The sequence below is a fragment of the Pecten maximus genome, chromosome 6 (assembly GCF_902652985.1).
Source record: "Pecten maximus chromosome 6, xPecMax1.1, whole genome shotgun sequence".
In the NCBI taxonomy this organism is placed as follows: domain Eukaryota; kingdom Metazoa; phylum Mollusca; class Bivalvia; order Pectinida; family Pectinidae; genus Pecten; species Pecten maximus.
The window spans coordinates 20,770,944-20,782,944 of NC_047020.1; the positions used below are offsets into that span (position 1 = coordinate 20,770,944).

The 12,001-nt window shown below is 35.2% G+C and overlaps 1 protein-coding gene across 1 annotated transcript in view; it reads right to left on the reverse strand.

The window, feature by feature from the left end:
- LOC117329209 (protocadherin Fat 1-like) overlaps positions 1 to 12,001 on the reverse strand; it is a 154,764-nt gene continuing 142,763 nt past the window's right edge. The window contains 7 exon segments of the mRNA XM_033887028.1: positions 1 to 4,399; positions 7,199 to 7,222; positions 9,242 to 9,352; positions 9,685 to 10,206; positions 10,453 to 10,650; positions 10,823 to 10,999; positions 11,324 to 11,473. Coding sequence (XP_033742919.1) covers positions 3,624 to 4,399; positions 7,199 to 7,222; positions 9,242 to 9,352; positions 9,685 to 10,206; positions 10,453 to 10,650; positions 10,823 to 10,999; positions 11,324 to 11,473 — 1,958 coding nt within the window. The 3' untranslated portion in view covers positions 1 to 3,623.

Sequence of the window (12,001 nt, forward strand, 5' to 3'; positions counted from 1 at the left end):
TAAAAATTTCATAAATTTTATTGATTTTTTTCAAGGTATTTTTGTTATTTTTAATGGTTATTTACCATGAAACAAGCTTTTGAAATAAGATGATGAAGGCTTTGTATGAATCAATGTAACATAGAACAATATCAACCCTTTCTTTCCTTCATCATCCATACCACATACAACCTTCCACAACCCACAGACAGACACATAGATGTGTGATTACAATTACACACTGATTCCATTCAAGGGTACACATTTCTATTACATATATACTTCAGATTTCTCCTCAAAAACACCATACAATAGGTCTTCATGGCAGTTGTCATGATTTTATCGTTCGTCTATGCAGTGGATATATCTACATAGAGTGAACAGTTCTGAACAGTTCTAACTACAACAGACTGTGGTTGTATCAGGTTATGCTCGTTACTATGGCTACACGACCTTAAAATTGCCCTATATTAACAAAGTACTAAAACACGTGGTGGCTTCGAAGAAAATGAAACATGATTCATTTTAAACTGAAATTTACAATATGACAGATGATTTATGATTATATAATGTAATTGATTTTTTTTAATTATTTCTTTTGATTCCAAATATATAACTAATTCTTGTAATAGTAGAAAAAAATAACAAAAATAGTATGTTTACCCAGTATGTACTTTCATTGATATTATAAGTAAAATTAAAACAAAACACAGTGACTCCAAGTACACTTACTGGTAATGAGGTCATAGCATGGAGTTTTCAGAGGGATCCCAAAAATCCAATCTTGAACAATAATCTACCTATGGTATTAACACCTTCCCACATGTTCAGATGGTGGCCTTTCTCCAGATATTATATTTATACAACACCGATTCATATATCTATACCCTTGATGTTAAAATTCATATATCTATACCCTTGATGTTATACATTTAAATAACGAAATAAGCTTCAATAAAATAACACATTTCTAACGGAAGTTATACAGTACCAATTACTTATCAACACAGATGTTTTATCATTTGAACACTGAAATGTACATTATGTACACCTACTTTGTAATTTCTATAATTTTCTCTCTCAGAATACTGGTAAAAAATAAAGAAAAGAAAAAAATTCTTCAAAAACAGCACATTTGTAAATAAAGTGTTAGCCTTGCTTTCAAATATTCGTTTTTGGAACAAGAGGCAGCATTTTGAGCATTGACAATCATAACGCATTGCAATTAATCATAGATTTACACTTACATTAACATGCTAATAATCCAGTTTTACTCTCCTTTCCAAGCACAACATACCTACTCCACTAGGAAGTTATGAAACATTGAGGATATCACAACAGCCTAACTAGTGTATACCATAGTGTATATAAAGGGGGATAACTCTCACAAACTACACAGACTGGACACAGGAAACCGTGCAACTCCTAATTACCTATTACAAATATTTTAAACTTGCTTAAAACTAGAACCACAAAATCAATAAGGGTTACAATACAATAATAAAGCATTGTAATCACCAAAAGTAGAGCCTTGTAAGTTTACACCAGTTACAGTTCTGGATTATTGAATGATTAATTTAAAAGGTTATACCAGGTTCTCAAATTAACAAAACATTTCTAACAGATGAATTGTCCTTGCAATTCTGAAATAAAGTAAATTTTTCTCAAAAGAATTTTTTTTCATACTTTCTCAAGACAACCTGGCCTGATACAAAATTCTGCTTATCACTAAGAAATTTGGTTCAACCTCATCTATTTTAAAATCCTCTAACATATTTCAGACTCCAGTCTTGTAAAATTACTACAAACAAGTATTAGATCCTGGTGAGTTCTTTCCTTCAGCACTTATCTGACAGTATCTTACTTCAGTTGTTTATACACAACCATGCCATCGATACATCCTATCACAAACAAACTTTGGCAGAAAATCATTTTTGATTAAAACAAATAAGTGCAAAACAACCAGAATGAAAACAAAACAGGTAACAATCACTTGTATAGAATCAAATGAGGTGAACTGAAGGTCAGGACACTGATAAAATGTCATTAAAGTTCAAAACACATTTGTCAAGCATTCACATGACACTGATAAAATGTCATGAATATAACTGTCAAGCATTTACACGAAGCAGCTAAAATCAGCTACTATATATTATATTAAAATGATTCTTTTGTATAAAACTATACAATTTTTAAACATGGATTGACATATATATTACAAGATCTACAATAATAGGAACATACATAGCGGACACTATTTTACACAAACATTTACAAAAACATAGACTTTCAGATAATCACAACCAGTTAATATAGCAAAATAAATTATCTTGTTCAATTAGAGTTCACACAATTATTATCAAATGTCTTTTTTTAAGACTTCCCATCTCACATCACAGATGTTCTAGCTACTTTTCTCACACACACACTTCCTTTATTCCGACACATAGCTCAATATCACCATTGTAGCCTGGGTTGGCTTTCTTAGCACAATCATAATTTTGTTCATCTGCACTTAAACAGATGATTAATAGAACATGAACCATTTGGTAATGTATCTTTGTCAGCGTGAAAAGCCTTAAAGAGGGATAATTGCTTAAAATAGTATTTAGACTGTCAAATCTATGGAACCCCTTGTCAATGACAACCTCACCCAATTTATGAATATTATAAAAATTCCAACAATTTATCTCATTGAAACCAATGTGAAATTCTTTTTCATATCTTCTATCTAAATACAAGATTATCATGCTTAGTATCTAGGGTTAAGATTTTTTTTTCTTGCCAAAAATTCTCTTTTCTTAAAAAATTCTCTTTTCTTAATCTAATTGAAAATCTATTTCACTCATTGCTTCTGTGCCTCTCAGGAAACCAAGACATTCACAGTTAAAAAATATTGAATTAATTAAGCACAATGAACCAGGGAGGTAATAATGTATGAAACAATATCTATACACTGATAAACTATTCATTGTAATTAAACTTATGCTAATATATATGTGACACATAACCACTAACACTGCAGGAAGAAGAGGGCAGAACTATGCTGAGATTCAAAACATTACTATTGCAGCAAAGATATCAGCGAAACAGTTACTGAATTTTCTTTAGAACTAAAGTAACTTAATAATCTTTACTGAGAATACAATTAATCTAATAGCACCACCTAAATCAAAGGTTGTTCTGGGAATTGAGGAAAACCTTTTTTATAATTAGACATTAAAACAAAGTAATTCATAATCATTCCTAATTAAATACTAACAAAATCTGTGATGATGGCACATTTATGAAGATGTGATAATATAAAAATCAATATGGTGTCCACTCAGACTCAAAGGTAGGTCCCCATCATCAGCCATTGTCATGGAAACACAAATATATGATGCAGTCAAGATTAACAACATAATCATTTGATGAGGATGAAACAAGCTGTTGGAGGTGAGTTCTGTAGTAAAGCACCTGTTATCAAAGAGGCTGCAGAAATGTATGACTGCCCCTTGTGATGGCTTTGAGAGGAGGGCAATATTCCCTGATGTAGAAAGGCAGTTTCTCCCTTGCACACTCGCACATTCCATTTGTCTGGTTGTCAGACAAAATAGGGTTCTTGTCATTTTTGATCCCATCTATCAATCCTTCGAACAGTGTTACACCACAGTGTGTAACTGTTCAGTATTTAAAGGTGTCAATTCATCAGCACTGTCATCCTCACTTAGATTTACTTCACTGTCCTCTATCTCACAAAGCCCCGAAATGTCTGAGCACGAGGCATTTGTCGAAGTGTAACCACCTACAGACACACTCATGTTGTCAATCATAGATGCAGCCGACTGGCCATAGTCTGGGTTGTACTCGCCTTCCTGGGCACGGGGCCGCCTCCCCATACTACTGGAGGGAAAGCCATATTGTACCACACTTTCATTGTCCTCTGTATCACTAACATCACTAACTTCCACCTCTGGGTATGTCGGTGGGTCGTTACCCGTCTCCCCAACCTGTTCGTGTGACTGGCTGAAACTGTGGTTGGGGAGGTATTGGTCTGGGTGCATGTGTAAATTGTGTTGAGGAAGATGGTATGGATCCTCCTGTCCACCACCCTGCTCATCGATCTCGGGGAAAGGAGGCAGCCCCAAAATCTGGTGATAGTCAGGGGGGCTTGGGTAGCCATGGTCATCAGTATCATACTCGTTCTCGGCATACTCAGAATCTCCAACATACTCGGACTCGAGGAGTTCTGGGTCTGTGTACATGCCACCACTCTCGGTCATACAGGGTGGAGGTTGTATAAAACTAGACACATGGGTGTTACTGTCGTTACTATGGGGACTAGATCTGGGCGAATCAGGAACTTCCTTCATTGGTACCTCGCTGATGTTGGGTAGGGACGGTCGCGGGGCCCAGTCAGAGGCATCCCAGTGGTAATCTGGAAAACAAAATCAACACATACTGTAATCCTATAGAGAATTTACATCATTATCCACTTACACCCAGTAATTATGTGAAGCTTTTACAATGTGTGGTGTAGGATGCCCCCGTTACCAAGGTAATGTGGTATATATGGTGACGTACATTTATAGCTCACAGAGCAACAGGCACCAGCAGTTGGACTGAACCTTACCCAACAAACAACATGGAATTATAAATTTTAAAATCACAAATTCTGTACAAAGGAAAAGTAACTCTACCTATACAATAACAAATTCTAGATCAAATTGATACCATGTTGCATTAAAAAAGAAAAAAATTATCAAAAATTCTTTACCATGAAATATACTTTAGGTAGTTAAAAGAAGGTAGATTCATTGAAAGCAAATCCAATCTTGATATGCACAAAATTTATACTATTTCAGCTGTGTTAAGGACATCAGTTTTACATGTATCTTTCATTAACACAGATGCCTAGTAATCATATATAATTTTGTTCCCTGCACCAAGTTTTTATGAAGGTCATTCGGTGCATACCATACAAACATTCCACAACTAATGTACATAGAGTATGGCCAGCAACCCCACCTCACCACAACATTCTAAAGTCTACGTCACTACTTACTGAAACAAAAAGGCCTGTCACATAGACAACCAGTTAAAACAAAAGGAACTGAAACCAATCAACATAAATACAAAAGTAAAAAATTGAAATGGGAAACCTGTAAAAAGGAAATGAAGAAATATTTTTATCATGGTTTTTATTTCTGATTTATCACCCAGGATCAGCAGGACAAATACATTTCTAAGATTTGTAAAATACGACTTTCAAACTTTTTTTTTTTAATGACACTCTCACTTTCCTGTAAAAATCCAACATAATTTGGCGAATCCCAAATATACAAGACAATTTCCGCACTGTCACTTTATCTGACATTTCATACTCGGTGTCATCCTCATTGACATGCATATTTTTCGGATTTGCCAATTACTGTTGCATTCCTACAGTTAAAGTGACGGTCTGATACAGTGAATGTCACAGAGTATAATAACCATGATGATAGGATATGAGCCATGCTTTGCTAGGCACCATTTTACATTTAGCCATAGTCCAAATAAAGCTGGGTAAGGCAGGGCCCACTCACACCAGGTCACATACAAGTATTAGTTTCCAGACTGGTAAACTTACTAAAATCAAGAAATATTGTCTTTATAAATCTTTATAAAATAGGTTTTAGATTTAAGGCTGTATGTTACCAAATGATTCCTTTTCTGTTTTATGCTTGAAATATCTCCCTTGATTTATCAGTGATATTTAATAATCAGAAGAACTTTGTGTAAAATAGTGGAATCTATTATAAAAGAGATTTAAACCACAATAATTATAATGTAGCAAATGTAGCAACCCTTATAGACACTAAATTAGATATTTGTTTCAATTTATTGAATTATAAGAAATCTATATTGACTAATATCACATTCAATGACCTGGTGTGTGAGGTCGTAACCATAGGGACACCCATAGCATTTGTACCATAAATCACCTCACAATTCTGATATATGCTGATAACCAAAATACTATCAAATAAACACCATTTTACACCATGAGAATTTTAAAAATATTGTCCCAAGTGAAATAAATTTTTTGTTAATTTCAACTAAAATATTCAATAAAGGTTTAGCTGTTCAGGTCTGAATTTTCATTTTCATTATCAATAATATAAAGTATACTTAGGCTTAAAACAAGACTTTGTTAACATTAGGTGTAAAGCTAGCTTACAAAATCTGAGATTTAACTGATAATTTGTCTACTTTTGTCGGTGATTTATGGTACTTTATTCCATAAATAAGGAGACTGCAACCTTAAAATGTAGATACACATTCTTAGATAACAAATTAAAAATCTTGCATATTATCAATATAGAAATTATATAACAAACATGCTTCAATCAAGTTTAAAGAATTAGAAAAATAAATTCACAATAGACAACTAATTCAATATTAAACACAATAGGTAATCAGCCTAAATGAGGACCAGAAAGCAGTTTCGGTTTTTATACTGTTCAATGGTCAAGGAAGTAATTTTGTATTACAAAATGTTAGCAGGTTATTTGGTCAATTAAGTGAGATGTTAATGTTAAATTTACAATAATTGTGTCGGTTAAAAAAAGCTTTGCCACACCATAACAAAGTTCTTTGTTCATTTTCCAGGTTTATATCAAAAGAATGAAAAATAAATTTAAATCTTCAATATTGCTTGCAACAAGTATCTTTAAATTGATAAATAAAAATATTTTATGAAAACCTTTATTGCTTTGCCACATTTTACAATTTCCAAAGAACTATTAAGATTTAAACAATGGTGTGGTTTGATATTTTCAAGCATTGATGTGCAACAATAAAGTTGGTAGATAACAAAATGATGCATAAAAGTAAGGAATTCTAATGGAATTCAAACATAATGTACTTTTAAGGCAATTTAAAATTATAAAAGAGTGCATAATATCATTGGTATAAGAAGGAAAGCTTAGCAGGTATATATTATGCCTGTTAAGATGATGCAATACAATTTGTACAATTTCTGAAAATGCATTATATGCTAATTACCTAAACAAGCCTAAACTGCTTTCTAGTGGAGGCCAATAGACAGAATTAAACTTAAAGTCAGGTAATTAATGATAATCTGATTATAATGATAATGGAAGATACATTTAATTAATATATATAAAGGAATACATGAATTATAATAATAATGGTGGCCATGCGGTTTGACTGACGTAGCAGATATAATGGATACCTTTGTTCTTCTTCCTCCTAGCTGCTGTGCAAAAAGAGAGTCATGATTAGCAACCAGCCACAGGTAATGACGGGGCAGCACAATAAAGTCACACAACAATTACTGTAATGAGTGATGTTTCTCATGAGTTGGCACGTGTTTCACCAACTACACGAGTTGGGGAGATTTCCCTTGAATTGGGATGTGTTTTCACCAACTCTATGAGTTGGGGAGATTTCCCTTGAATTGGGATGTGTTTTCACCAACTCTATGAGTTGGGGAGATTTCCCTTGAATTGGGATGTGTTTTCACCAACTCTACGAGTTGGGGAGATTTCCCTTGAATTGGGATTTTTTACCCACGCTATGCGGGTTGTGTGATCGCTCGTGTGTTGGGATGTGTTTTATAACATGGGTTGGGCGATTTCCAGTGAGCTGCAGTGTTTATACTGTGGAGTGTGAACAACATTGATGCGACAATGTCCCATGCAGACATTCCATACTTTGAGTATATGATATTCCACCTCAACCATTCCAAATGATAAAAGCAAAATGAAAGAGAAAGAGACACCATTCTATTTTGAAACAATTTTGACAGTTGTATCTTATCAAAACACTCTGATGACCTGAATGAAATATAGCCTTTTGCCGATGCATATTAACATAGTTCTCAGGGAGGGCACAGGTTGTGAGAGCTGTGTGCCTAATCCCTTTATTTTTAAAAGTATATTTAAAAGAATGAAAAAGATATCAAGATCTAAGAAGCATGAAAATAAATTGCACACCAGATATGTAAGTCTGATAAGAAAGTCTGACTGATGTGTTAGGATGCAGGTCTGATAGAACTTAATCCAAATTAATTCATCATTTTTACTATGAAACTGTATTTACACTGGCAGGCACCAGGAGGATTAGATTGTCATGAAGTGAAATGAAGATTGTAATGAAGGAGGAATGACAAACATGGTGATGATGTTGTTATCTTGGCAAAATCCATTTCTATTTCAAGCGCACAAGATATGTTTCTGAAGAATCTATCTCTTGACCACTTCCATAGCGCAGCACTCAAAGCACAAGTCATATATACACAACACACACACAAAAAACAAAATGATAGTTATACTTCTAATCAATAATCTCTCGTTCTAATGTTTGATTTTATCAGACACAGAAAATGTTCCGTAGTAGATTTGGGCGACTAAATATGAGTCTTGAAAGAGAACACAATGGGGAATTACTGCTGTATACTTGGTAACTTTGATATCCTGCCTAGCATATACTGTAATACAGTCTTCTACACACTAGTGTTGGACTTGCTAAACTGAACATACTACATCCTATCTCACTTGTCTTGTGGACTTTTGACCAATAACAGGCTGTTTGTCAGAACTTCACAACCTTCATGTTGTTATTTTACTATTCTCAACTCAAAGAATTACTTCAGAATGTCAGGTTAGAATTGGACTTTTTCTTTAAACAACTGAAGATTCATCCAAACATCATTTTCACTGTAGATATGTTATTGGGTCTTTAAGACAGGTATGTACATTTTGACTAGTCTTTGATAAAGGATTTTTTCAATTACAACTGACTTTTATTCCTGAGAAATTCAGTGTATTTACTGTATAATAACTAGCACAGAAGTCCACAAGACAAATGAGGATTGTAATTAACAACACACCACCGTCACCATTCCCTAACTACTCTAGGTTTTAATATCAGTAGATATATGGTTTATACAGAAAAATAGTTATTGTATCAAAAGTAGAATGTTAAATTATGTATAACATTGAAGAAAGATAAACAACCAAAATATCCTTCCATATTATAAACCAGACCAGCAGGAATTGAAAATTGTTACCAGGAAAACATCTCCTGATCTATTTGTTACTGGGGAAACATCACCGATCTATTGGTTACTGGGGAAACACCTCTGATCTATTGGTTACTAGGGAAACATCACCTGATCTATAGGTTACTGGGGAAATTATTCTGTCAAAGCAATTAAAGGGAAAACATTTCCCATTTGTAAATTTTGTGAAATGAAATGGAGCTAATTATGTACCTGGTTCATCTTCTGACTCTGAGACAGGTAAACTACTGAATGATGTTGCATCAGGCCCCATAGGATGAGCATACCGTGGAATACCGCTAAACTTCTCTGGATGTTTCTTTTCTGAAATTCAAAATTGATATAAAATTTATTATCAGAGTGCAGAGTTCCCCTTTAATCTAGTCTGCACCTTAAATATGCAGTTAACTTATAATTACCAATAACTTTAACTGAAACATGATCAGTAAAAAAAGAAAATTTCGGTCTACCTTTGATAGTTAAGCACATGTATTTAAAGTTATGGACCTTGTTCTAAGATCAAATCCTCAGAAAGTGGTAATATAGGCACTGGGTTAAATGCTGAACTTGTTAATGTTTTCATATGCAGAAATAGTTTCCCCTGCCATATGACATGTTTGGTTTCTTTAACTGTTAAGTCTGTCTGTCCCTCTCACCTTCATGGTTCTCCAGCATGTTGGGGAATTCATTCTCCCATGGCACCTTCTGTATAGAGTCAGTATCGGAAGGAGGGTTTGAAGGAGGTGGTGGAGGGAGGGACGGAGCCATGCTGGCCGTACTCCTGGGGGGAGGAGGAGCAAAGGTCTGGAAGTAGTGGTCATGGTATGGAATGTTTGTATGGCAGTTTTCAAGGTCGTCTGCTGCACTCCCGTAGTTCCTGACAGTGTCAAAGTTGTTGAGAGTATTGAGGGAGTCGGCATGGTTACTAGGCGTGTAGGACACAGGCCTGTTTGGAACTGGAGGTGGACGTGGGCTTGGCGGGATGTTCTGCATGTGTAAGGAAGGTAGGTCAAAAGAGCTGACTTTGCATTTCTTATCGTCTTTCATCCCTCGCAGCATCATGTCTCTCTCCTCGCTGTTGTGTCGGTTACCGTGACCACGACGACGGTTATTCCTACGTCGGTAACACTGGATCATGACAAACAGGAAGGCCAGCAGGATCAATGCTACTGCCACACCTGGAAAGGACAAAAACATCACTGCATATAATCATTACTTCTTAATTTTCACATAATTGATACAAAATGTGATCTGTAAGACTAATCTTGCAGTCCATTTTCAGCTCTTCAGCCTCTTGGCAAAGAAAAGTCCATTAGCTCTTCAGCCCCTTGTAGACTATTGGCAAAGAAAAGTCCATTAAGAAGAAACGAAAACAAAATTATTAAAATTGCTAACAGAGAGAATTTTGTGGAGTGAAAACTTACCCACAATACCAAACAGTGTTTCCTGGGTGATGCCTGCAGCATTAGAAGTGATTTCTGGTACGATGATGTTCTGGCAGTTATCGCCATTCCTTGTACTGGTACAGTTACAGATGTATGTGGCCTCTATGTTGTGGCACAGGCCACCATGGAGACACGGATTGTTGCGACATGGATTCACCCTTGTTGTACATAGTGGACCTAAATAAAAAGGAAACACTTACAGTTGAGTTAATCCCAAAGATTCAAGTTTTTCAAACACAAACGTGGATAGAACAGAGTTTCAACCAATAACTGAAAATGAAATAGGCTAGTGATATATTATTAACTAGGCGTAGGGAAAATGGGGAAGGAGAAAGGCAGATAGCTATACCTTCGAATCCGGTCTGACAGATACAGATGGCTCGGTTGGGTCCCTCCACACACGTTCCTCCATGTTGACAGGGGTTGGGGATACAATGCTGACCATACTCGCACAGCTTACCCTTCAGCTCCCCGGGACAGGAGCATTCAAACTCATTGGGCATGTCTTTGATGTTCTGACACTTGGCTATAATGCAAAAATAGAAATATTTGGTTAATTTGAAAAACCTGTGAGAATGCTATTTAAAATCAAATGCATTTCCAATTTTCAAAATGGAGTGAACACAAGTAAAATGTGTTTCAGAAAAATCATAAGATAACTTTTTGCACTTACCCAAGCACCATATCTGGTTGGCATTGGCATTGGGCTAATAAATTTTACATCTATGTAAATATTATAATCATAATGTCTAAATGACTAGTCAGGGGACATGTTGTCATCAATAATTTTATATAGCTACATTTTCAAAGGAATAAGAGACTGGTTGTGAGCGAGTCTATGAAACATTACCATTGTTACGACACGGCGAGTTGGCACATGGGTCTGAATCGATCTCACACTTGGCTCCATAGTATCTGTCAGGACAGACACAGATGTAGGAGTTGATGCCTGAGTTCTGACATGTTCCACCATTCATACAGGGGAAAGTACTGCAGATGTCTGTAGGGTAACACAGAGCCTTAAGTATTACAGTAGGACAATAACATAGGGTATATACAACACCAGAACCGCAAATCTTCATGTATCAGATGTTCTGCATGTGTGTCCATAACATGGTACTCTGTGACTGGTTCTTAGAATGCTTAATCTAATATTTAAATTCAAAGCATGAATGAAGTTGCTTTATAGAATGTCCTTAATATCTCACTTCTCCATATCAGGCGGAAATCATTTTTAAATGTCTATCTCTATTCTCCATATCAGGCGGAAATCATTTTTAAATGTCTATCTCTATTCTCCATATCAGGCGGAAATCATTTTTAAATGTCTATCTATATTCTCCATATCAGGCGGAAATCATTTTAGAATGTCTATATAAGCCCATGTCTATTAACAAGTGTAGCCATACTAAACAAACTTATCAGATTTGTAAGAAAGAGTAAAAACATATCAATAACATATCAACACAGGATTACGATTTCCTCTTTATCCAGTACAGGATAAAGAATGAACCGGAGAATTCTGTAA